Source organism: Motacilla alba, unplaced genomic scaffold (genome assembly GCF_015832195.1).
Source record: "Motacilla alba alba isolate MOTALB_02 unplaced genomic scaffold, Motacilla_alba_V1.0_pri HiC_scaffold_34, whole genome shotgun sequence".
Classification (NCBI taxonomy): domain Eukaryota; kingdom Metazoa; phylum Chordata; class Aves; order Passeriformes; family Motacillidae; genus Motacilla; species Motacilla alba.
The window spans coordinates 794,301-817,873 of NW_024037436.1; the positions used below are offsets into that span (position 1 = coordinate 794,301).

At 50.2% G+C, this 23,573-nt stretch overlaps 1 protein-coding gene across 1 annotated transcript in view; it reads right to left on the reverse strand.

Annotated features, from left to right (window-relative positions):
- LOC119696545 overlaps positions 1–23,573 on the reverse strand; it is a 62,989-nt gene that overhangs the window by 33,285 nt on the left and 6,131 nt on the right. The window contains exons 5-11 of the mRNA XM_038126287.1: positions 22,091–22,268; positions 20,495–20,662; positions 17,383–17,511; positions 13,110–13,226; positions 7,685–7,861; positions 7,444–7,611; positions 3,047–3,185 (exon numbers count right to left, since the gene is read on the reverse strand). Coding sequence (XP_037982215.1) covers positions 3,047–3,185; positions 7,444–7,611; positions 7,685–7,861; positions 13,110–13,226; positions 17,383–17,511; positions 20,495–20,662; positions 22,091–22,268 — 1,076 coding nt within the window. The remainder of the gene's footprint in view (positions 1–3,046; positions 3,186–7,443; positions 7,612–7,684; positions 7,862–13,109; positions 13,227–17,382; positions 17,512–20,494; positions 20,663–22,090; positions 22,269–23,573) is intronic.

A 23,573-nucleotide genomic window follows, 5' to 3' on the forward strand; every position in this document is an offset into this window, starting at 1 on the left:
TAATGGGATAATGGGATAATGGGATAATGGGATAATGGGATAATGGGGATAATGGGATAATGGGGATAATGGGATAATGGGATAATGGGATAATGGGATAATGGGATAATGGGATAATGGGGATAATGGGATAATGGGATAATGGGATAATGGGATAATGGGATAATGGGATAATGGGATAATGGGATAATGGGATAATGGGATAATGGGATAATGGGATAATGGGATAATGGGATAATGGGATAATGGGATAATGGGATAATGGGATAATGGGATAATGGGATAATGGGATAATGGGATAATGGGATAATGGGATAATGGGAATGGGATAATGGGATAATGGGATAATGGGATAATGGGATAATGGGGATAATGGGATAATGGGGATAATGGGGATAATGGGATAATGGGATAATGGGATAATGGGATAATGGGGATAATGGGATAATGGGATAATGGGATAATGGGATAATGGGATAATGGGGATAATGGGATAATGGGATAATGGGGATAATGGGATAATGGGATAATGGGATAATGGGATAATGGGATAATGGGATAATGGGGATAATGGGGGAAGAATGGGGGAAATGGGGGAAAAGGAAAATTGGGAATTGGGAGGGGCAGAATGGGAGAAATGTGGGAAAAGGGGGATGGGAAACGGGGAAACGGGAATTTGGGGGAAAAGGGGTGGGAAACAGGAAAATGGGGAAGAAGGGGAAACGGGGAAGAAGGGGGGAAAGGAGGGAAACTGGGGGGAAAGTTGGGAAAATGGGGAAAAAGCTGGGAAATTGGGGAAAGCTGGGAAATTGGGGGAAAAGCTGGGAAATTGGGGGAAAAGCTGGGAAATTGGGGGAATAGCTGGGAAATTGGGGGAAAAGCTGGGAAATTGGGGGATAACTGATGGAAAATTGGGGTAAAAAATGGGAAATTGGGGAAAAAGCTGGAAAAATTGGGGTACAAGCTGGGAAATTGGGGAAAAGGCTGGGAAATTGGGGATAATAGCAGGGAAACTGGGGTAAAATATGGGAAATTGGGGGAAAAAGCTGGAAAAATTGGGGTAGAAGCTGGGAAATTCGGGAAAAGCTGGGAAATTGGGGGAAAAGCTGGGAAATTTGGGGGAAAAGCTGAAAAAATTGGGGGGAAAAGCTGGGAAATTTGGGATAATAGCAGGGAAATTGGGGGGAAAAGATGGAAAATTGGGGAAAACCTGGGAAATTGGGGAAAAGCTGGGAAATTTGGGGGGAATGCTGGGAAATTGGGGATAATAGCAAGGAAATTGGGGGGAAAACTGGGGGAAAAGCTGGGAAAATTGGGGGAAAAGCTGGGAAAATTTGGGGTAATAGATGGGAAAATTGGGGATAATAGATGGGAAATTGGGGAAAAAGATGGGAAAATTGGGGGAAAGCTGGGAATTGGGGGAAAAGATGGGAAAATTGGGGTAAAAGATGGGAAACTGGGGGAAAAGCTGGGAAATTGGGGGAAAAGATGGAAATTGGGGGAAAAGCTGGGAAAATTGGGGAAAAGCTGGAAAATTGGGGGAAAAGCTGGGAAATTGGGGGAAAAGCTGGGAAATTGGGGAAAAGATGGGAAATTGGGGGTAATAGATGGGAAATTGGGGAAAAAGCTGGAAAATTGGGGATAATAGCAGGGAAATTGGGGAAAAAGATGGAAAATTGGGGGGAAGAGCTGGGAAATTGGGGTAATAGATGGGAAATTTGGAGTAATAGATGGAAAATTGGGGGAAATAGATGGGAAAATTGGGGAAAAAGCTGGGAAATTGGGGAAAAAGCTGGGAAATTGGGGGAAAAGCTGGGAAATTGGGGGAAAAGCTGGAAAACTGGGATAACAGCTGGGAAACTGGGGTAAAAGATAGGAAATTGGGGGAAAAAGCTGGAAAAATTGGGGTAGAAGCTGGGAAATTGGGGAAAAGCTGGGAAATTGGGGGGAAAGCTCGGAAATTTGGAGTAATAGATGGAAAATTGGGGAAAATAGATGGGAAAATTGGGGAAAAAGCTGGGAAATTGGGGGGAAAGCTGGAAAAATTGGGGGAAAAGCTGGGAAATTGGGGGAAAAGCTGGGAAATTGGGGAAAAAGCTGGGAAATTGGGGTAATAGATGGGAAATTTGGAGTAATAGATGGAAAATTGGGGGAAATAGATGGGAAAATTGGGGAAAAAGCTGGGAAATTGGGGAAAAAGCTGGGAAAATTGGGGGAAAAGCTGGAAAAATTGGGGGAATAGATGGGAAACTGGGGGAATAGATGGGAAAATTGGGGGAAAAGCTGGGAAATTGGGGGATAACTGATGGAAAATTGGGGTAAAAGATGGGAAATTGGGGAAAAAGTTGGAAAAATTGGGGTACAAGCTGGGAAATTGGGGAAAAGCTGGGAAATTGGGGGAAAAGCTGGGAAATTTGGAGTAATAGATGGAAAATTGGGGGAAATAGATGGGAAATTGGGGGGAAAAGATGGGAAAATTGGGGGAAAAGCTGGAAATTGGGGGAAATAGATGGGAAATTGGGGGAAAAGCTGGGAAAATTGGGGTAGAAGCTGGGAAATTGGGGGAAAAGCTGGGAAATTTGGAGTAATAGATGGAAAATTGGGGAAAAAGCTGGGAAATTGGGGGTAATAGATGGGAAAATTGGGGGGAAAAGCTGGAAATTGGGGGAAATAGATGGGAAATTGGGGGAAAAGCTGGGAAAATTGGGGTAGAAGCTGGGAAATTGGGGGAAAAGCTGGGAAATTGGGGAAAAAGCTGGAAAAACTGGGGGAAAAGCTGGGAAATTGGGGGAAAAGATGGGAAAATTTGGGGGAAGAGCTGGGAAACTGGGGGAAAGCTGGGAAATTGGGGGAAAAGCTGGAAAAATTCGGAGAAAAGCTGGGAAATTGGGGGAAAAGCTGGGAAACTGGGGGAATAGATGGGAAATTGGCGGAAAAGCTGGAAAAATTCGGAGAAAAGCTGGGAAACTGGGGGAAAGGCGGGGAAATAGAGGAAAGCCGTGAGGGTTTGGGGAATTTTGGGAGTTCGGGGTGTGTGGGGTCTCACAGGCGCAGCGCAGGTCGCGGCCCGCGTGGCAGCCCCGGATGCGCAGCTGGAACACCGAGTGCGAGCGCGAGGAGCGCTCGTTGAGCCCCGTGCGCGCCACCGAGCGCTGCGAGGACGCACGCAGCAGCAGCTCCAGAACCTGAGGGATAACGGGGGAAAAATGGGGATAACGGGGGGAAACATGGGGGAAAAAATGGGGGGAACACGGGGGAAACACGGGGGAAAGACGGGGGAAACATGGGGGGAAAGATGGGGGAAACATGGGGGGAAAATGGGGGAAAATACAGAGAAAAAATGGGAAAACATGGGGGAAAACATGGGGGGAGAATGGGGGAAACGGGGGAAACATGGGGGAAAATGGGGAAAACACGGGGGAAACGGGGGAAACATGGGGGAACATGGGGGAAAATGGGGAAAACAAGGGGGAAAAATGGGGAGAAAATGGGAAAAACACGGGGGAAACATGGGGAAACACGGGGAAACATGGGGGAAAAGATTGGGGGAAACACGGGGGAAACATGGGGGAAACATGGGGGGAACACGGGGAAACACAAGGGAAACATGGGAAAAAATGGGGGGAAAATGGGGGAAAATACAGAGAAAAAATGGGAAAACATGGGGGAAACATGGGGGAACATGGGGAAAACACGGGGAAAACATGGGGGAAACATGGGGAAACACGAGGGAAACATGGGGGAAACATGGGGGGAAACGTGGGGGGAGAATGGGGGAAAACATGGGGAGAAAATGGGGAAAACATTGGGGGGAAAATGGGGGAAAACACGGGGGGGAAATGGGAAAAAATGGGGAAAACACGGGGAAAAATGGGGGAAACACGGGGGAAACATGGGGAGAAAATGGGGAAAACATTGGGGGGAAAATGGGGGAAAACACAGGGGGGAAATGGGAAAAAAAGGGGGGAAAACACGGGGGGAAAATGGGGGGGAAAATGGGGGAAATGGGAAAAATGGGAAAAAATGGGGGAAAACATGGGGGAAAACATGGGGGAAAAGATGGGGGAAACACAGGGGGAAACATGGGGGAAACACGGGGGAAACATGGGGAGAAAATGGGGGGAACATGGGAAAAAATGGGGGAAACACGGGGGGAAACATGGGGGAAACACGGGGGAAAATGGGGGAAAACACAGGGGGGAAATGGGAAAAAATGGGGGGAAAACATGGGGGGGAATGGGAAAACATGGGGAAAAATGGGGGAAACATGGGAAAAAATGGGGGAAACACGGGGGAAACATGGGGGAAAAATGGGGGTAAAGATTGGGGGAAAATGGGGGAAAATACAGAGAAAAAATGGGAAAACATGGGGGAAAACATGGGGGGAGAATGGGGGAAAACATGGGGAGAAAATGGGGGAAAACACAGGGGGGAAATGGGAAAAAAAGGGGGGAAAATGGGGGAAAACACGGGGGGAAAATGGGAAAAAATGGGGGGAAAACACGGGGGGAAAATGGGGGGAAATGGGGGAAATGGGAAAAATGGGAAAAAATGGGGGAAAAGATGGGGGAAAAGATGGGGGAAACACAGGGGGAAACATGGGGGAAACACGGGGGAAACATGGGGAGAAAATGGGGGGAAAAATGAGGAAACATGGGAAAAAATGGGGGGAAAATACAGAGAAGAAATGGGAAAACATGGGGGAAAACATGGGGGGAGAATGGGAAAAAATGGGGGGAAAATGGGGGAAAATACAGAGAAAAAATGGGAAAACATGGGGGAAAACATGGGGAAAACATGGGGGGAAAGATGGGGGGAAAATACAGAGAAAAAATGGGAAAACATGGGGGAAAACATGGGGGAACATGGGGAAACATGGGGGAAACATGGGGGGAAACATGGGAAAAAATGGGAAAAAAAGGGGGAAACACGGGGGGAAACATGGAGGAAACATGGGGGAACATGGGGAAAACACGGGGGAAACATGGGAAAAAATGAGAAAAAATGGGAAAAAATGGGAAAAAATGGGAAAAAATGGGAAAAAATGGGGGAAACATGGGGGAAAACATGGGGAAAACATGGGGAAAACATGGGGGAAAACATGGGGGAAACATGGGGGAAACATGGGGAAAACATGGGGGAAACATGGGGGAAACATGGGGGAAACATGGGGGAAAACATGGGGAAAAAATGGGGGAAAACATGGGGGAAACATGGGGGAAACATGGGGAAAACATGGGGAAAAAATGGGGGAAAACATGGGGGAAACATGGGGGAAAACATGGGGAAAACATGGGGGAAAACATGGGGGAAAACATGGGGGAAAACATGGGGGAAACATGGGGAAAAATGGGGGAAACATGGGGGAAAACATGGGGGAAACATGGGGAAAAATGGGGGAAACATGGGGAAAACATGGGGAAAAAATGGGGGAAAACATGGGGAAAAATGGGGAAAAATGGGGGAAACATGGGGGAAAACATGGGGAAAAATGGGGAAAAATGGGGGAAAACATGGGGAAAAATGGGGGGGAATGGGAAAAATGGGGAAAACATGGGGGGAAGTGGGGGAAATGGGGGAAATGGGGGAAAACATGGGGGGAAGTGGGGGAAACATGGGGGGAAATGGGAAAAAATGGGGGAAAAATGGGGGAAATGGGAAAACATGGGGAAACATGGGGAAAACACAGGGGAAACATGGAGGGAAACACGGGGGAAACATGGGGAAAACATGGGGAGGAAATGGGAAAAAATGGGGGAAACATGGGGAAAACACAGGGGAAACACGGGGAAACACGGGGGGAACACAGGGGGAAACACGGGGGGAAACACGGGGGAAAACATGGGGAGAAATGGGGGAAAACACAGAGGAAAAATGGGGAAACACAGGGGGAAATGGGCAAAAATGGAGGAAAATATAGGGAGGAAAATGGGGAAAAATGGGGGAAAACATGGGGGAAACACAGGGAAACGGGGGAAAACATGGGGGAAACATGGGGGGAAACATGGAAAAAATGGGGGAAGACATGGGGGGAAAACATGGGGAAAAATGGGGAAAAACATGGGGGGAAACGGGGGAAACATGGGGGAAAAGATGGGGGAAATGGGAAAAATGAGGGAAAACACAGGGGGAAAATGGGAAAAAATGGGGAAAAACAGGGAAAAACCAGGGAAAAACCAGGGAAAATGGAATGGGGACACCGAGAGGGGGAAGGGGAAAAATCAGGAGAAAAACAGAGAGAAATGAAGGAAAATCGGATTAAAAAGTGAAATTATCCCCTGGAATTGCAAATAAAGCAACAAAGGGATCCCAGAAGTGCAAAAGTTCTGGGAAAATGAATCCAAAAGTGACCCAGCCTGGCCCAGAATTCCCAAATTTCCACCTAAAATCCCAAATCCTGGATGCCCACCTGCCCCTCGCTCTGCACGGGCACCCAGGGGAGGCTGGGCAACTGCAGCTCCACATTCCCCCAGAATGCCCAAATTTCCCCCTAAAATCCCAAATTTTCTCCCCAAAATGCCCAAATTTCCCCCTAAAAGCCCAAATTTCCCCATAACCCCCCCCCAATCCCAGCTCCCAGCTGCTCCTCGCTCTCCACGGGCACCCAGGTGAGGCTGCGCACCTGCAGCTCCACATTCCCCAGTCAGAATCCCCAAATTTCCCCCTAAAATGCCCAATTTTCTCCCTAAAATGCCCAAATTTCCCCTAAAACCCCCAATTTTCTCCCTAAAATGCCCAATTTTCTCCCTAAAATCCCCAAATTTCCACCTAAAACCCCCAAATTTCCCCCTAAAATCCACAGTTTTCTCCCCAGAATCCCCAAATTTCCACCTAAAATCCCCACATTTCCTCCTAAAATTCTCAAATTTCCCTGAATGCCCGGATGCCCACCTGCTCCTCGGTGTCCACGGGCACCCAGGTGAGGTTGGGCACGTGCAGCTCCACGTTCCCCCCAGAATCCCCAGATTTCCCCCTAAAATCCCCAATTTTCTCCCTAAAATGCCCAATTGTCTCCCTAAAATCCCCAAATTTCCACCTAAAACCCCCAAATTTCCCCCTAATATCCAGAAATTTCCCCCTAAAATCCCCAAATTTCCACCTAAAATCCCCAGATTTCCTCCTAAAATCCCCATAAACTCCCCCCAATCCCATCTCCCACCTGCTCCTCGGTGTCCACGGGCACCCAGGTGAGGCTGGGCACGTGCAGCCCCAGAATCCCCAAATTTCCCCCAAAAATCCCAGCTCCCACCTGCTCCTCGGTGTCCACGGGCACCCAGGTGAGGTTGGGCACCTGCAGCTCTACAATCCCTCCAGAATCCCCAAATTTCCCCCTAAAATCCTCATATTTCCACCTAAAATCCCCAAATTTCCACCTAAAATCCCCAAATTTTCCCCTAAAAGCCCCAGAATCCCCAAATTTCCCCCTACAATCCCAGCTCCCACCTGCTCCTCGTTCTCCACGGGCACCCAGGTGAGGTTGGGCACGTGCAGCTCGTCGCTGTCGGGCGCCAGGCGCCGGATCTCCAGCTCGGCGGGCCGCTCTCCGCGGGGCAGCAGCAGGTCGCGCAGGCCCTCGTTGTAGATCTCCAGCAAGCTGGCCGAGAAGCCGTACTGAGGGCGCGGCGGCGCTCCCGGCCGCGCCCGCGCCGCCCCGGCGCCGTTCCCGGCGTTTCCCGGGGGTTACCTGCCAGCCCTTGCCCGCCAGGTCGCGGGCGCCCAGGAACAGGTGGCGCACGGCCCGCGGGATCATGCCCCGCGACTCCGGCGCGCCCGGCGGCGCCGGCCCCTCCATGGTGAAGGTCTTGCCGCTGCCCGTCTGCCCGTAGGCGAAGATGCACACCGGGTAGCCGTCCAGCGCCGACTGCCGGGGAACGCGGGGTCGGGGGTTGGGAACGCGGGGTCGGGGGCTGGGAATGCGGGATTCAGGGGCTGGGAATGCGGGATTCGGGGGTTTGGGAATTCAGGAGTTTGGGATGGGCACAGGGAACACTGACCCGTCCAGCGCCGACTGCCGGGGAACGCGGGGTCGGGGATTGGGAATTCGGGATTCAGGGGTTGGGAATGTGGGAATTCAGGGGTTGGGAATTCAGGGGTTTGGGATGGGCACAGGGAACACTGACCCGTCCAGCGCCGACTGCCGGGGAACGCGGGATCGGGGATTGGGAATGCGGGATTCGGGGGCTGGGAATGCGGGATTCGGGGGCTGGGAATGCGGGATTCGGGGATTGGGAATGCGGGAATTCAGGGGTTTGGGAATTCCGGAATTCAGAGGTTTGGGAATTTGGGAATTCAGGGGTTTGGGATGGGCACAAGGAGCACTAACCCGTCCAGTGCCGACTGCCAAGGGAATGCCGGAATTCAGGGGTTGGGAATTCGGGAATTCAGGGGTTGGGAATTTGGAAATTCAGGGGGTTGGGAATTCTGGAATTCAGAGGTTTGGGAATTCGGGAATTCAGGGGTTTGGGATGGGCACAGGGATCACTGACCCGTCCAGTGCCGACTGCCGAGGGAATGCCGGAATTCAGGGGTTGGGAATTCGGGAATTCAGGGGGCTGGGAATTTGGGAATTCAGGGGGCTGGGAATTCGGGAATTCAGGGGTTTGGGATGGGCACAGGGAACACTGACCCATCCAGCGCCGACTGCCGAGGGAATTACAGGATCGGGAATGGGCAGGGGGATTGGGAATTCTGGAATCGGGAATGGGCAGAGGGATTGGGAATCCTGAAATTCAGGGGTTTGGGAATCCTGGAATTCAGAGGTTTGGGAATTTGGGAATTCAGAGGTTTGGGATGGGCACAGGGAACACTGACCCGTCCAGCGCCGACTGCCGGGGAACGCGGGATCGGGGATTGGGAATGCGGGAATTCAGGGGTTGGGAATGTGGGAATTCAGGGGTTGGGAATTCGGGAATTCAGGGGCTTTGGAATTCGGGAATTCAGGGGTTGGGAATTCGGGAATTCAGAGATGGGAATGCCGGAATTCAGGAGGTTGGGAATTGAGGGGTTTGGGAATTCCGGAATTCAGGGGTTTGGGATGGGCACAGGGAACACTGACCTGCCCAGGGCCAATCGCCAAGGGAATGCGGGATTTGGGAATTCAGGGGTTTGGGAATTCGGGAATTCAGGGGGTTGGGATGGGCACAGGGAATGCTGACCCGCCCAGGGCCGATCGCCAAGGGAATGCCAGGATCGGGAATGGGCAGAGGGATTTGGGAATTCAGGGGGTTTGGGATGGGCACAGGGAACACTGACCCGCCCAGGGCTGACTGCCAAGGGAATGCCAGAATTCAGGGGTTGGGAATTCGGGAATTCAGTGGGGTTGGGAATTCGGGAATTCAGGGGATTGGGATGGGCAGAGGAAACATCGACCTGTCCAGGGCCAACTGCCAAGGGAATGTCGGGATCAGGAATGGGCAGAGGGTTTGGGATGGGCACAGGGAACACTGACCCGCCCAGGGCCGACTGCCAAGGGAATGCCGGGATTCAGGGGGTTGGGAATTCTGGAATTCAGGGGGTTGGGAATTTGGGAATTCAGGGGTTGGGAATTTAGGGGGTTTGGGATGGGCACAGGGAACACTGACCCGCCCAGGGCCGACTGCCGAGGGAATGTGGGATTTGGGAATTCAGGGGGTTGGAAATTCGGGAATTCGGGCGGTTTGGGAATTCTGGAATTCAGTGGCTTGGGAATTTGGGAATTCAGGGGTTTGGGATGGGCACAGGGAACACTGACCCGCCCAGGGCCGACTGCCAAGGGAATTCTGGGATCGGGAATGGGCAGAGGGATTTGGGAATGGGCAGAGGGATTTGGGATGGGCACAGGGAACACTGACCCACCCAGGGCTGACTGCCAAGGGAATGCCGGGATTCGGGAATTCAGGGGGTTGGGAATTCTTGAATTCAGGGGTTTGGGATGGGCACAGGGAACACTGACCCGCCCAGGGCCGATCGCCAAGGGAATTCGGGAATTCAGGGGGCTGGGAATTCGGGAATTCAGGGGCTGGGAATTCGGGAATTCAGGGGGCTGGGAATTCGGGAATTCAGGGGTTTGGAAATTCGGGAATTTGGGGGGCTGGGAATTTGGGAATTCAGGGGGCTGGGAATTCGGGAATTCGGGGGCTGGGAATTTGGGAATTCAGGGGGCTGGGAATTCGGGAATTCAGGGGTTTGGGAATTCGGGAATTCGGGGGGTTTGGGAATTTGGGAATTCAGGGATTTGGGATGGGCACGGGGAACACTGACCCGCCCAGCGCCGACTGCCAAGGGAATTCCGGGATCGGGAATGGGCAGGGGGATTGGGAATTCTGGAGTTCAGGGGGTTTGGGAATTCCGGAATTGGGAATGGGCAGGGGGTTTGGGAATTTGGGAATTCAGGGGTTGGGAATCCCGGAATTCCGGGGGTTTGGGACCATCGACCCAGCCAGGGCCGACTGCAGCGGGAATTCCAAACTGGGAATGGGCAGGGGGAGCGTTGACCCATCCAGGGCCAACCTGGGATCCAGCTGGGGCTTTGGGGATCCACCTGGGACATCTGGGGTTTTGGGGCGCCCACCTGGGCCAGGAGCTGGATCTCCTGGAAGATCTCCTGCTGGCATTTGGGGTGGATTTGGGGCTGGATTTGGGGTGGGTTTTGGGGTTTTTGGGGCGCCCACCTGCACCAGGAGCTGGATCTCCTGGAAGATCTCCTGCTGGCATTTGGGGTGGGTTTGGGGCTGGATTTGGGGTGGGTTTTGGGGTTTTTGGGGCGCCCACCTGCACCAGGAGCTGGATCTCCTGGAAGATCTCCTGCTGGCATTTGGGGTGGGTTTGGGGCTGGATTTGGGGTGGGTTTTGGGGTTTTTGGGGCGCCCACCTGGGCCAGGAGCTGGATCTCCTGGAAGATCACTCGCTGGCATTTGGGGCTGGGTTTGGGGTGAGTTTTGGGGTGGGTTTTGGGGTTTTGGGGCGCACACCTGGGCCAGGAGCTGGATCTCCTGGAAGATCTCCTGCTGGCATTTGGGGCTGGGTTCGGGGTGGGTTTTGGGGTGGGTTTTGGGGTTTTTGGGGCACCCACCTGGGCCAGGAGCTGGATCTCCTGGAAGATCTCCTGCTGGGTTCGGGGGGGGGTTTGGGGTGGGTTTTGGGGTTTTTGGGGCACCCACCTGCACCAGGAGCTGGATCTCCTGGAAGATCTCCTGCTGGCATTTGGGGCTGGGTTCGGGGTGGGTTTTGGGGTGGGTTTTGGGGTTTTTGGGGCACCCACCTGGGCCAGGAGCTGGATCTCCTGGAAGATCTCCTGCTGGGTTCGGGGGGGGGTTTGGGGTGGGTTTTGGGGTTTTTGGGGCACCCACCTGCACCAGGAGCTGGATCTCCTGGAAGATCTCCTGCTGGCATTTGGGGCTGGGTTTGGGGTTGGATTTGGGGTGGGTTTTGGGGTTTTTGGGGCGCCCACCTGCACCAGGAGCTGGATCTCCTGGAAGATCTCCTGCTGGCATTTGGGGCTGGGTTTTGGGGTGGGTTTTGGGGCAGATTTTGGGGTTTTTGGGGAGCCCACCTGGGCCAGGAGCTGGATCTCCTGGAAGATCTCCTGCTGGCATTTGGGGCTGGGTTCGGGGTGGATTTTGGGGGAATTTCAGGGGTTTTTGGGGCGCCCACCTGCACCAGGAGCTGGATCTCCTGGAAGATCTGCTGCTGGCATTTGGGGCTGGGTTTGGGGTGGATTTTGGGGTGGGTTTTGGGGTTTTTGGGGCGCCCACCTGCACCAGGAGCTGGATCTCCTGGAAGATCTGCTGCTGGCATTTGGGGCTGGGTTCGGGGTGGGTTTTGGGGGAATTTCAGGGGTTTTTGGGGCGCCCACCTGCACGAGGAGCTGGATCTCCTGGAAGATCACCCGCTGGGATTTGGGGCTGGGATTTGGGGTGAGTTTTGGGGTGGGTTTTGGGGTTTTTCGGGCACCCACCTGCAGCAGGAGCTGGATCTCCTGGAAGATCTCCTGCTGGGTTTGGGGCTGGGGTTGGGGTTGGATTTGGGGGAATTTCAGGGGTTTTTGGGGCACCCACCTGGGCCAGGAGCTGGATCTCCTGGAAGATCTCCTGCTGGCATTTGGGGTGGGTTTTGGGGTGGGTTTTGGGGTTTTTGGGGCGCCCACCTGCACCAGGAGCTGGATCTCCTGGAAGATCTCCTGCTGGGTTTGGGGTGGGTTTTGGGGTGGGTTTTGGGGTTTTTGGGACACCCACCTGCAGCAGGAGCTGGATCTCCTGGAAGATCTCCTGCTGGCATTTGGGGCTGGGTTTGGGGTGGGTTTTGGGGTGGATTTTGGGGTTTTTGGGACACACACCTGCACCAGGAGCTGGATCTCCTGGAAGATCTCCTGCTGGCATTTGGGGTGGATTTTGGGGTTGGGTTTTGGGGTGGGTTTTGGGGTTTTTGGGACACACACCTGCACGAGGAGCTGGATCTCCTGGAAGATCTCCTGCTGGCATTTGGGGTTGGGTTCGGGGTGGGTTTTGGGGTGGGTTTTGGGGTTTTTGGGGCGCCCACCTGCACGAGGAGCTGGATCTCCTGGAAGATCTCCTGCTGGCATTAGGGGTGGATTTTGGGGTTGGGTTTTGGGGTGGGTTTCGGGGTTTTTGGGGCGCCCACCTGCAGCAGGAGCTGGATCTCCTGGAAGATGTCCTGCTGGCATTTGGGGTGGGTTTGGGGTGGGTTTTGGGGTGGGTTTGGGGTTTTTGGGACACACACCTGCACGAGGAGCTGGATCTCCTGGAAGATCTCCTGCTGGCATTTGGGGTGGATTTTGGGGTTGGGTTTTGGGGTGGGTTTTGGGGTTTTTGGGGCGCCCACCTGCACGAGGAGCTGGATCTCCTGGAAGATGTCCTGCTGGCATTTGGGGCTGGGTTTGGGGTGGGTTTTGGGGTGGGTTTTGGGGTTTTTGGGGCACACACCTGCACCAGGAGCTGGATCTCCTGGAAGATCTCCTGCTGGGTTTGGGGTGGGTTTTGGGGTGGGTTTTGGGGTTTTTGGGGCACCCACCTGCACGAGGAGCTGGATCTCCTGGAAGATGTCCTGCTGGCATTTGGGGTGAGTTTTGGGGTGGGTTTTGGGGTGGGTTTTGGGGTTTTTGGGGCGCCCACCTGCACGAGGAGCTGGATCTCCTGGAAGATGTCCTGCTGGGAGGCGGCGGGCGGGAAGACGCGGTCGAAGCTGAAGTCGTAGCGCAGCTCCGCGCGCCGCTCCCGGCCCACCTGCGACTGCAAAACCAGAGGGGTTGGGCAAAAACGGGGAGGGGAAAAGGGATTTGGGGCAAAAAAAAGGGATTTGGGGCAAAAAAATGGGGTGGGAAGGAGAAAAAGGGGTTTGGGGAGAGGAAAAAGCCTTTTTTTAGGGGGAAAAATGTGGTTTTTTTGAGGGGAAAAGCCCATTTTGGGGGGAAATCATTGATTTTTCAGCCCAAAAATGAATTTAGTTTTTTGGGGACAAAGGGTGAGGTTTGGGGAAAAGATAACAAAGGGAGGAGGAAGGGGTTTGGGGGAAAGAAGCGTTTGGATAGGAAAATGTTGTGGGGAAAGGCGAAAAGGGATTTTGGTTTGGGAAGGAGTTTGGGGTTGGAGATTTGGGGATAAAAAGGCATTTTTTGAAGGGAAAAACCCATTTTGGGAAGGAAAAAAGCTCATTTTGGGGGAAAATCCATTTTCCAGTTAAAAAACCCAAATTTTCGAGGGGAAAAATGGTATTTTTGAGGAAAAAAGATATTTTTGAGGGGGAAAAGGATATTTCTGAGGGGAAAAATGGTCTTTTTGAGGGAAAAAATGGTATTTTTGAGGGAGAAAAGGGTATTTCTGAAGGGAAAAAGGTATTTCTGAGGGAAAAATGATATTTTTTGAGGAAAAAAAGATATTTTTGAGGGGAAAAAGGGTATTTCTGAGGGAAAAATGGTATTTTTGAGGGGGAAAAAGGTATTTTTGAGGGAAAAAGGGTATTTCTGAGGGGGAAAAGGGTATTTCTGAGGGAAAAAATGATATTTTTGAGGAAAAAAAGATATTTTTTAGGGGGAAAAGGGTATTTTTGAGGGGAAAAAAGGTATTTCTGAGGGAAAAAAAGATATTTTTGAGAGAAAAAGTGGTATTTTTGAGGGGAAAATGATATTTTTGAGGGGAAAAAGGGTATTTTTGAGGGAAAATGATATTTTTGAGGAACAAAAGGGTATTTTTGAGGGGAAAAAGGGTATTTCTGAGGGGTAAAAAGGTATTTCTGAGGGGTAAAAAGATATTTTTGAGAGAAAAAGTGGTATTTTTAAAGGAAAAATGGTTTTTTGAGGGGAAAAAAGGTATTTTTGTGGGGAAAAAGGGTATTTTTGAGGGGAAAAAAGATATTTTTGAGGTAAAAAGTGGTATTTTTAATGGAAAAAAAAGATATTTTTGAGGGGAAAAAATGATATTTTTGAGGGGAAAAAAGGTATTTTTGAGGGGAAAAAAGATATTTTTGAGGGGGAAAAGGGTATTTTTGAGGGGAAAAAAGGGTATTTTTGAGGGAAAAATGATATTTTTGAGGAAAAAAGGGTATTTTTGTGGGAAAAAGTGGTATTTTTAAATGAAAAAAATTGTATTTTTGAGGGGAAAAAGGGTATTTCTGAGGGAAAAATGGTATTTTTGAGGAAAAAAATATATTTTTGAGGGGGAAAAGGGTATTTCTGAGGGGGAAAAGGGTATTTCTGAGGGAAAAAATGATATTTTTGAGGAAAAAAAGATATTTTTAGGGGGAAAAGGGTATTTTTGAGGGAAAAAAGGTATTTTTGTGGGGAAAAGTGGTATTTTTAAAGGAAAAAATGATATTTTTGAGGGTAAAAAAGATATTTTTTAGGGGAAAAAGGGTATTTTTGAGGGGAAAAAGGGTATTTTTGAGAGGAAAAAAAGATATTTTTGAGGGAAAAAGTAACAGTTTTGAGGGGAAAAGAAGATTTTGGGGGGGAAAAAGATATTTTTGGGAAATGAGGGCTTTTTGAGGGTGGCTTTGAGGGACAAAAAGACGTTTTTGATGGAAAACAAACCATGTTTGAGGGGAAAAATAAATATTTTTGTGAAAACCCCAGAGATTTCTAAACAGAAAAAAGGACTTTTTTTTTGGAAAAGGGACTTTTGAGGGGAAAAGGCCATTTCTGAGGGAATTAAAGCAGTTTTTGAGAGGGGAAAAAAGGAAATTTTGGGAAATCTGGAATTTTTGAAGGAAAAAGGCCATTTTGGAGAGCAGAAAAAATGAATTTATGGGAAATCTGAATTTTTTGAAGGAAAAATGGCCATTTTTGAGAGGGGAAAAGAGGCATTTTTGGGAAATCAGGGATTTTTTTGAGGCCAAAAGGCCATTTTTGAGGGAATTAAGGCAGTTTTTGAGGGGGAAAATAGGACTTCTAGAGAAATAGGAATTTTTGAAGGAAAAAGGCCATTTTTGAGGGTGGAAAAAAGGAATTTCTGGGAAATCAGGGTTTTGTTGAAGGAAAAAGGCCATTTCTGGGGGAAAAAGGGGAATTCATAGGAAATAGGGGATTTTTGAGGGATAAAAAGATCATTTTTGAGGCTGGAAAAAAGAAATTTTGGGGAAATCAGGGATTTTTTGAAAGAAAAAGCCCATTTTTGAGGGTAGAAAAAAGGAATTCTTGGGAAATCAGGGATTTTTTGAGGAAAAAAGGCCATTTCTGAGGGAAAATCGGGGATTTTTGAGGGCAAAAGGCCATTTCTGAGAGGGGGAAAAAGGCATTTTTTGAAAATGAGAGTTTTTTGAAGGAAAAAGGCCATTTCTGAGGGAAAATCGGGGATTTTTGAGGGGAAAAGGCCATTTCTGAGAGGGGGAAAAAAGGAAATTTTGGGAAATCAGGGATTTTTGAGGGGGAAAGGCCATTTCTGAGGGAAAATAGGGGATTTTTCAGGGGAAAAGGCCATTTTTAAGAGGGGAAAAAATGAATTTTTTGGGAAATAGGGGATTTTTGAGGGGAAAAAGCCATTTCTGAAGGAAAATAAGGGATTTTTGAGGGAACAAGGCCATTTTTGAGGGGGAATAAAGGAATTTTTGGGAAATAGGGGATTTTTTAGGGGAAAATACCATTTCTGAGGGAAAATAAGGGATTTTTGAGGGAACAAGGCCATTTTTGAGAGGAGAAAAAAGGCATTTTTGGGAAATAGAGGATTTTTGAGGGGAAAAGGCCATTTCTGAGGGAAAATCGGGGATTTTTGAGGGCAAAAGGCCATTTCTGAGAGGGGAATAAAGGAATTCTTGGGAAATAGGGGATTTTTGAGGGGAAAAGGCCATTTCTGAGGGGAAAAAGGAATTTTTGGGAAATCAGGGACTTTTTGAGGGGAAAAGGCCATTTTTGAGAGGGGGAAAAAAGGTATTTTTTGAAAATGAGAGATTTTTTGAAGGAAAGAGGCCATTTCTGAGGGAAAAAAGTGTATTTTTGAGGGCAAAAGGCCATTTCTGAGGGAAAATCAGGGATTTTTGAGGGGAAAAGGCCATTTTTGAGAGGGGGAAAAATGGAAATTTTGGGAAATCTGGGATTTTTGAGGGGAAAAGGCCATTTCTGAGGGAACAAGACCATTTTTGAGGGTGGAATAAAGGAATTCTTGGGAAATCAGGGATTTTTGAGAGAAAAAGGCCATTTCTGAGGGAAAATAGGGGATTTTTGAGGGGAAAAAGGTATTTCTGAGCGAAAATCAGGGATCTCAGAGGGGAAAAGGCCATTTTTTGAGAGTGGAAAAAAGGCATTTTGGGAAATCAGGGATCTCAGAGGGGAAAAGGCCATTTTTTGAGAGTGGAAAAAAAGGCATTTTTGGGAAATAGGGGATTTTTGAGGGGAAAAGGCCATTTCTGAGGGAAAATAGGGGATTTTGAGGGCAAAAGCCCATTTTTGAGGGTGGAAAAAAGGAATTCTTGGGAAATAGGGGATTTCTGAGGGGAAAAGTCAATTTCTGAGGGAAAATAGGGGATTTTTGAGGGAAAAAGGCCATTTCTGAGAGGGGGAAAAAGGCATTTTTTGAAAATGAGAGTTTTTTGAAGGAAAAAGGCCATTTCTGAGGGAAAATCGGGGATTTTTGAGGGCAAAAGGCCATTTCTGAGAGGGGAATAAAGGAATTCTTGGGAAATAGGGGATTTTTGAGGGCAAAAGTCAATTTCTGAGGGAAAATCGGGGATTTTTGAGGGCAAAAGTCCATTTCTGAGGGAAAATAGGGGATTTTTGAGGGGAAATGGCCATTTTTGAGAGGGGGAAAAAAGGAAATTTTGGGAAATCAGGGATTTTTGAGGGAACAAGGCCATTTTTGAGAGGAGAAAAAAGGAACTTTTGTCCCTTTGAGGGACGTGGCGGGTCACGAGGGCAGCGGGGCAGCTCTGAAGGAGGCACACGGCGTGTGGAGCACTCACGTCGTCGGGCCGGGTGAGCACCAGGCTGCGCGCGTCCTGGGGGGGGAAGTGCAGGTGGGGCATCCCCCGCTGGCGCTCGCGCTCCTCGGGCAGCAGCGGCCGCACGCGGCAGAACACGCGGATGTTCCCCTGGGAAACCAGAAAAAAACGGGATTCAGGCATGGATGGTCCACTGGGAAACAAAAAAAAATGGGATTCAGGCATGGGTGTTCCACTGGGAACCAGAAAAATGGGATTCAGGCATGGGTGTTAACCTGGGAAACCAGAAAAATGGGATTCAGGCATGGATGTTCCCCTGGGAAACCAGAAAAATGGGATTCAGGCATGGGTGTTCCACTGGGAAACAAGAAAAATGGGATTCAGGCATGGATGTTCCCCTGGGAAACCAGAAAAATGGGATTCAGGCATGGATGTTCCACTGGGAAACAAGAAAAATGGGATTCAGGCATGGGTGTTCCACTGGGAAACAAGAAAAATGGGATTCAGGCATGGATGGTCCACTGGGAACCAGAAAAATGGGATTCAGGCATGGGTGTTACCCTGGGAAACAAGAAAAACGGGATTCAGGCATGGGTGTTCCACTGGGAAACCAGAAAAATGGGATTCAGGCATGGGTGTTCCACTGGGAAACAAGAAAAATGGGATTCAGGCATGGATGGTCCACTGGGAACCAGAAAAATGGGATTCAGGCATGGGTGTTCCACTGGGAAACAAGAAAAATGGGATTCAGGCATGGATGGTCCACTGGGAGACCAAAAAAATGGGATTGAGGCATGGATGGTCCACTGGGAGACCAGAAAAATGGGATTCAGGCATGGATGGTCCACTGGGAGACCAGAAAAATGGGATTCAGGCATGGGTGTTCCACTGGGAAACCAGAAAAATGGGATTCAGGCATGGGTGTTAACCTGGGAAACAAGAAAAATGGGATTCAGGCATGGGTGTTCCCCTGGGAAACAAAAAAAATGGGATTCAGGCATGGATGGTCCACTGGGAAACAAAAAAATGGGATTCAGGCATGGGTGTTAACCTGGGAAACCAGAAAAACGGGATTCAGGCATGGATGGTCCACTGGGAAACAAGAAAAACGGGATTCAGGCATGGATGGTCCACTGGGAAAACAGAAAAATGGGATTCAGGCATGGGTGTTAACCTGGGAAACCAGAAAAATGGGATTCAGGCATGGATGGTCCACTGGGAAACAAGAAAAATGGGATTCAGGCATGGGTGTTCCACTGGGAAACCAGAAAAATGGGATTCAGGCATGGGTGTTAACCTGGGAAACAAGAAAAATGGGATTCAGGCATGGATGTTCCACTGGGAAACAAAAAAAATGGGAGTGAGGTGTGGAACTCGTGGGTGTTACCCTGGGAAAACCCAAAAAACTGGAATGAGCTCATGGATGTTCCCCTGGAAAACCAAAAAAAAATGGGATTCAGGCATGGAACTCATGGGTGCTCCCCTAGGAAACCAGAAACCGGGATTGAGGCATGGAATTAATGGATGTTCCCCTGGAAAACCCCCCAAAAACTGGGATTTAGTCACTGGGCCTGGCCCTGGGGGGTCTCTCCTCACAAAGAACACACAGATATTTCCCTGACAAAACCCCACAAAATCGGGATTCAGCCCTCAGGGACAGTCCCAGGGGCTCCCTTCACACAGAACATGCAGATATTTCCCTGGAAACCCCAAAAGATTGGGATTCAGTCATTGGGCCCAGTCCTAGGGATCTGCCCTCACACAGAACACACAGATATTTTCCTGGATAAACCCCCCAAAATTGGGATTCAGCCTTTGGGGGCATTCCCAGGGTCTCCCCTCACACAGAACATGCAGATATTTCCCTGACAAAACCCCAGAAAATCAGGATTCAGTCCCCGGGGGCAGTCCTGGGGAATCTCCTGTCACACATAACACACGTTCCAGAGATATTCCTCTGGAAAACCCCCAAAAAATTAGGATTTAGTCATTGGGCCTGGTCCTGGGGGTCTCCCGCCTCAGGAACTGTGGGTCTCCCCTCACACAGAACATGGAGACATTTTCCTGGAAAACCTCAAATAAATTGGGATTTAGTCATTGGGCCTGGTCCAGGGGGTCTCCCCTCACACAGAACACACAGACATTTTCCTGGATAAACCCCACAAAATCAGGATTCAGCCCTTGGGGCCAGACCCAGCAATCTCTCCCCACACAGAACACACAGATATTCCCCTGGAAAACCCCAAAAAATTGGGATTCAGTCATTGGGCCTGGTCCTGGGGGTCTCTCCCCTCAGGAACTGGGTAGGCATCTCCCCTCACACAGAACACACGGATATTTCCCCGATAAAACCCCGGAAAATCAGGATTCAGTCCCCGGGGGCAGTCCTGGGGAATCTCCTGTCACACATAACACACGTTCCAGAGATATTCCTCTGGAAAACCCCCAAAAAATTGGGATTCAGAAACTGGGCCTGGTCCTGGGGGTCTCTCCCCTCAGGAACCGGGGGTCTCCCCTCACACAGAACACACGGATATTTCCCTGGAAAACCTCAAATAAATTTGGATTCAGTCATTGGGCCTGGTCCAGGGGGTCTCCCCCCTCAGGAACCGGGGGTCTCCCCTCACACAGAACACGCAGACATTTTCCTGGATAAACCCCCCAAAACTGGGATTCAGCCCTCAGGGACAGTCCCAGGGTCTCCCTTCACACAGAACACCCAGATATTCCCCTGGAAACCCCCAAAGAATTGGGATTCAGTCACTGGGCCTGGTCCTGGGGGTCTCCCCCCTCAGAAACCGGGGGTCTCCCCTCACACAGAACACACGGATATTTCCCTGGAAAACCTCAAATAAATTTGGATTCAGTCATTGGGCCTGGTCCAGGAACTGTGGGTCTCCCCTCACACAGAACACACAGATATTTCCCTGGAAAACCTCAAATAAATCGGGATTTAGTCATTGGGCCTGGTCCTGGGGGTCTCCCCCCTCAGGAACCGGGGGTCTCCCCTCACACAGAACACACGGACATTTCCCTGAAAAAACCCCTGATTCCCCCCTCGAGGCCTCCCCCCTCAGGAGCTCTCCCACAGAAGACACGGCCGTTGCCCTGATAAAAAAGCCCGAGCCCGTACCCTGAGCTCCTGGATGTCGTTGTGCAGGCGGCGCCGCTCCATCTCCAGCAGGTGGATGCGCTCCTCGTGCTCGGCCAGCAGCGTCCTCTGCGACGCCTCCAGCTCCTGCAGCGCCGCCACCCGCTCCAGCTGCTCCTGCAGCTGCTGCTGCGCCTGCTGCAGCCGCGCCTGAGGGGAAACAACCCTTGCAGCAGCCCCTCAAGATCCCCATTGCCCCCCCCGCTTCTGAGGTGCTCAGTAGAGAAAACGGTAAAAAAAAAAAAAAAAAAATCCCCGTTTTTCCTCAGATTTTATGACATTCCCAGAGGGATTTGAGGTGAAAATGAGCGGAATGGATGTAAATTCCCGTATTTTGAGGCGTTTTCTGAGGGATTTCGCCGCTATCCGTGCAAAGCCCTCATTTTCCCGCCTTTTTTGGCGCCCCCTAGCGGCTTTCGAGTTGAAACCCAGCGAAAACGATTCCAATTCCCATTTTTTCCCCCACATTTTGAACACCCTGAAGGATTTCTGGTGCAAAAATCAGTTGAGTTGTTGAAAATTCCCATTTTTCACAATTTTCGCCTCATTTTTAGGCACTCCCTGAGAAATTGTGACACCAAAAAATCCGGAGTTGACACAACCCCCTCATTTTTCCAACTTTTTCTGGCGCTCCTGGTGGCTTTCAGCCTGGAGACTGAATGAACAGCTCTAAAATCCCAATTTTTCACGAATTTTGAAGCACCCTGAGGGATTTTGGTTTCAAAAGCAGATGAATTGGTGAAAATTCACATTTTTACCACATTGCGAGGAGTCCTCTGAAGAATTTTTGACACCAAAAACCTGGAATTGCCACAAAGCCTCATTTTCCTGCCATTTTCTGGGGCCTCTGGAGCAACAAAATGGCTCCAAATTCCTGGGGGTTTGTGGCTTTTGAAGCATTCCCTGAGGGGTTTGGGGTGCAAAAGCAGCTGAAATTGTGAAAATTCACATTTTTCTCAAATTTTGAGGCACTCCCTGAGGGATTCCCACACCAAAACCACTGGAATTGGCGTAATCCCCTCCTTTTCCTGCCTTTTTCTGGCCCCCCAGAGAAACAAAACAGCTCAAATTTTCTGGGTTTCTGTGGATTCTGAAGCATCCTCTGAGAGATTTTGGCTGCAAAAGCAGCTGAATTAGTGACAATTCCCATCTTTCCCAAGTTTTGGGGTTCCCCTGAAGGATTTTGACACCAAGAAAGCCGGAATTGGCACAAACCCCAAATCTTCCTGCCTTTTTTTGGTGCCCCCTGGCAGATTTCAGGTCAGAGAGCAACAAAACAGCTCCAAAATCCCAGGTTTTTGCACATTTTCAGGAACCCTTGAGGGATTTTGGGGACAGAAGCAGCCGAACTGGTGAAAATTCCCATTTCCCCCACATTTCAAGGCATTCTCAGAGCGATTTCGGTGCCAAAAAAGCCCGAATTGGTGCCAACCCCTCATTTTCCCCCCGGCGGATTTCCCCCTCACGGCTTCCCGCCATTTTTTGCCAACCCCCCCCAATGGATCCCAGATCGGAGAGCCACAAAACGGCTCCCAATTCCCGTTTTTTCAGGGATTTCTCAGGAATGCCAGGCCCCACCTCAGTGTTCTCCAGCTGCTCGGACAGCGCCCGTGCCCGGCCCAGGGCCTCGTCCCTCTCCTGCCGCCGCTGCTCCTCCTCGGCCTGCAGCCGCCGCTCCTCGGCCTCCAGAGCCTCCACGCGGCCCCGGCTCTGCTCCAGCTCCTCCCGGCACTGCGACACCTCCAGCTCCAGGGAGCTGCCCCAGGGAAACGACAAGCCATAAAATGGGGGAATCCCGCATTTTGGGGGAGTTCAAGGTGTTTTGGGTGAGTTTCTTGAGGGGTTTTGGGGTAATCCGGGGATTATGAGCCATGTTCAGGAGGGTTCTGAGGGAGTTTTGGAGATCGTGAGGGGATTTGGGGAATTTTCAGGGATTGTCCGAAGGGTTCTGAGGGAATTTTGGGGATCCTGAGGGGATTTGGGGAATTTTCAGGGATTTTTCCGAAGGGTTCTGAGGGAATTTTGGGGATCGTGAGGGACTTCGAGTCCCGGCTCTGCTCCAGCTCCAGGGAGCTGCTCCAGGGAAACGACAATCCCCAAAATTGAGGAATCCCAGATTTTGGGGGAGTTCAAGGTGTTTTGGGTGAGTTTCTTGAGGGGTTTTGGGGTAATCCGGGGATTATGAGCCATGTTCAGGAGGGTTCTGAGGGAGTTTTGGAGATCGTGAGGGGATTTGGGGAATTTTCAGGGATTGTCCGAAGGGTTCTGAGGGAATTTTGGGGATCCTGAGGGGATTTGGGGAATTTTCAGGGATTTTCCGAAGGGTTCTGAGGCAATTTTGGGGATTGTGAGGGGATTTGGGGAATTTTCAGGGATTTTCCGAAGGGTTCTGAGGGAATTTTGGGGATCCTGAGGGACTTCGAGTCCCGGCTCTGCTCCAGCTCCAGGGAGCTGCCCCGGGGAAACGACAATCCCCAAAATTGAGGAATCCCAGATTTTGGGGGAGTTCAAGGTGTTTTGGGTGAGTTTCTTGAGGGGTTTTGGGGTAATCCGGGGATTATGAGCCATGTTCAGGAGGGTTCTGAGGGAGTTTTGGAGATCGTGAGGGGATTTGGGGAATTTTCAGGGATTTTCCGAAGGGTTCTGAGGGAATTTTGGGGATCCTGAGGGACTTCGAGCCCCGGCACTGCGACACCTCCAGCTCCAGGGAGCTGCTCCAGGGAAACGACAATCCCCAAAATTGAGGAATCCCGGATTTTGGGGGAGTTCAAGGTGTTTTGGGTGAGTTTCTTGAGGGGTTTTGGGGTAATCCGGGGATTATGAGCCATGTTCAGGAGGGTTCTGAGGGAGTTTTGGAGATCGTGAGGGGATTTGGGGAATTTTCAGGGATTTTCCGAAGGGTTCTGAGGGAATTTTGGGGATCCTGAGGGGATTTGGGGAATTTTCAGGGATTTTCCAAAGGGTTCTGAAGGAATTTTGGGGATCGTGAGGGACTTCGAGCCCCGGCTCTGCTCCAGCTCCTCACGGCACTGCGACACCTCCAGCTCCAGGGAAACAACAA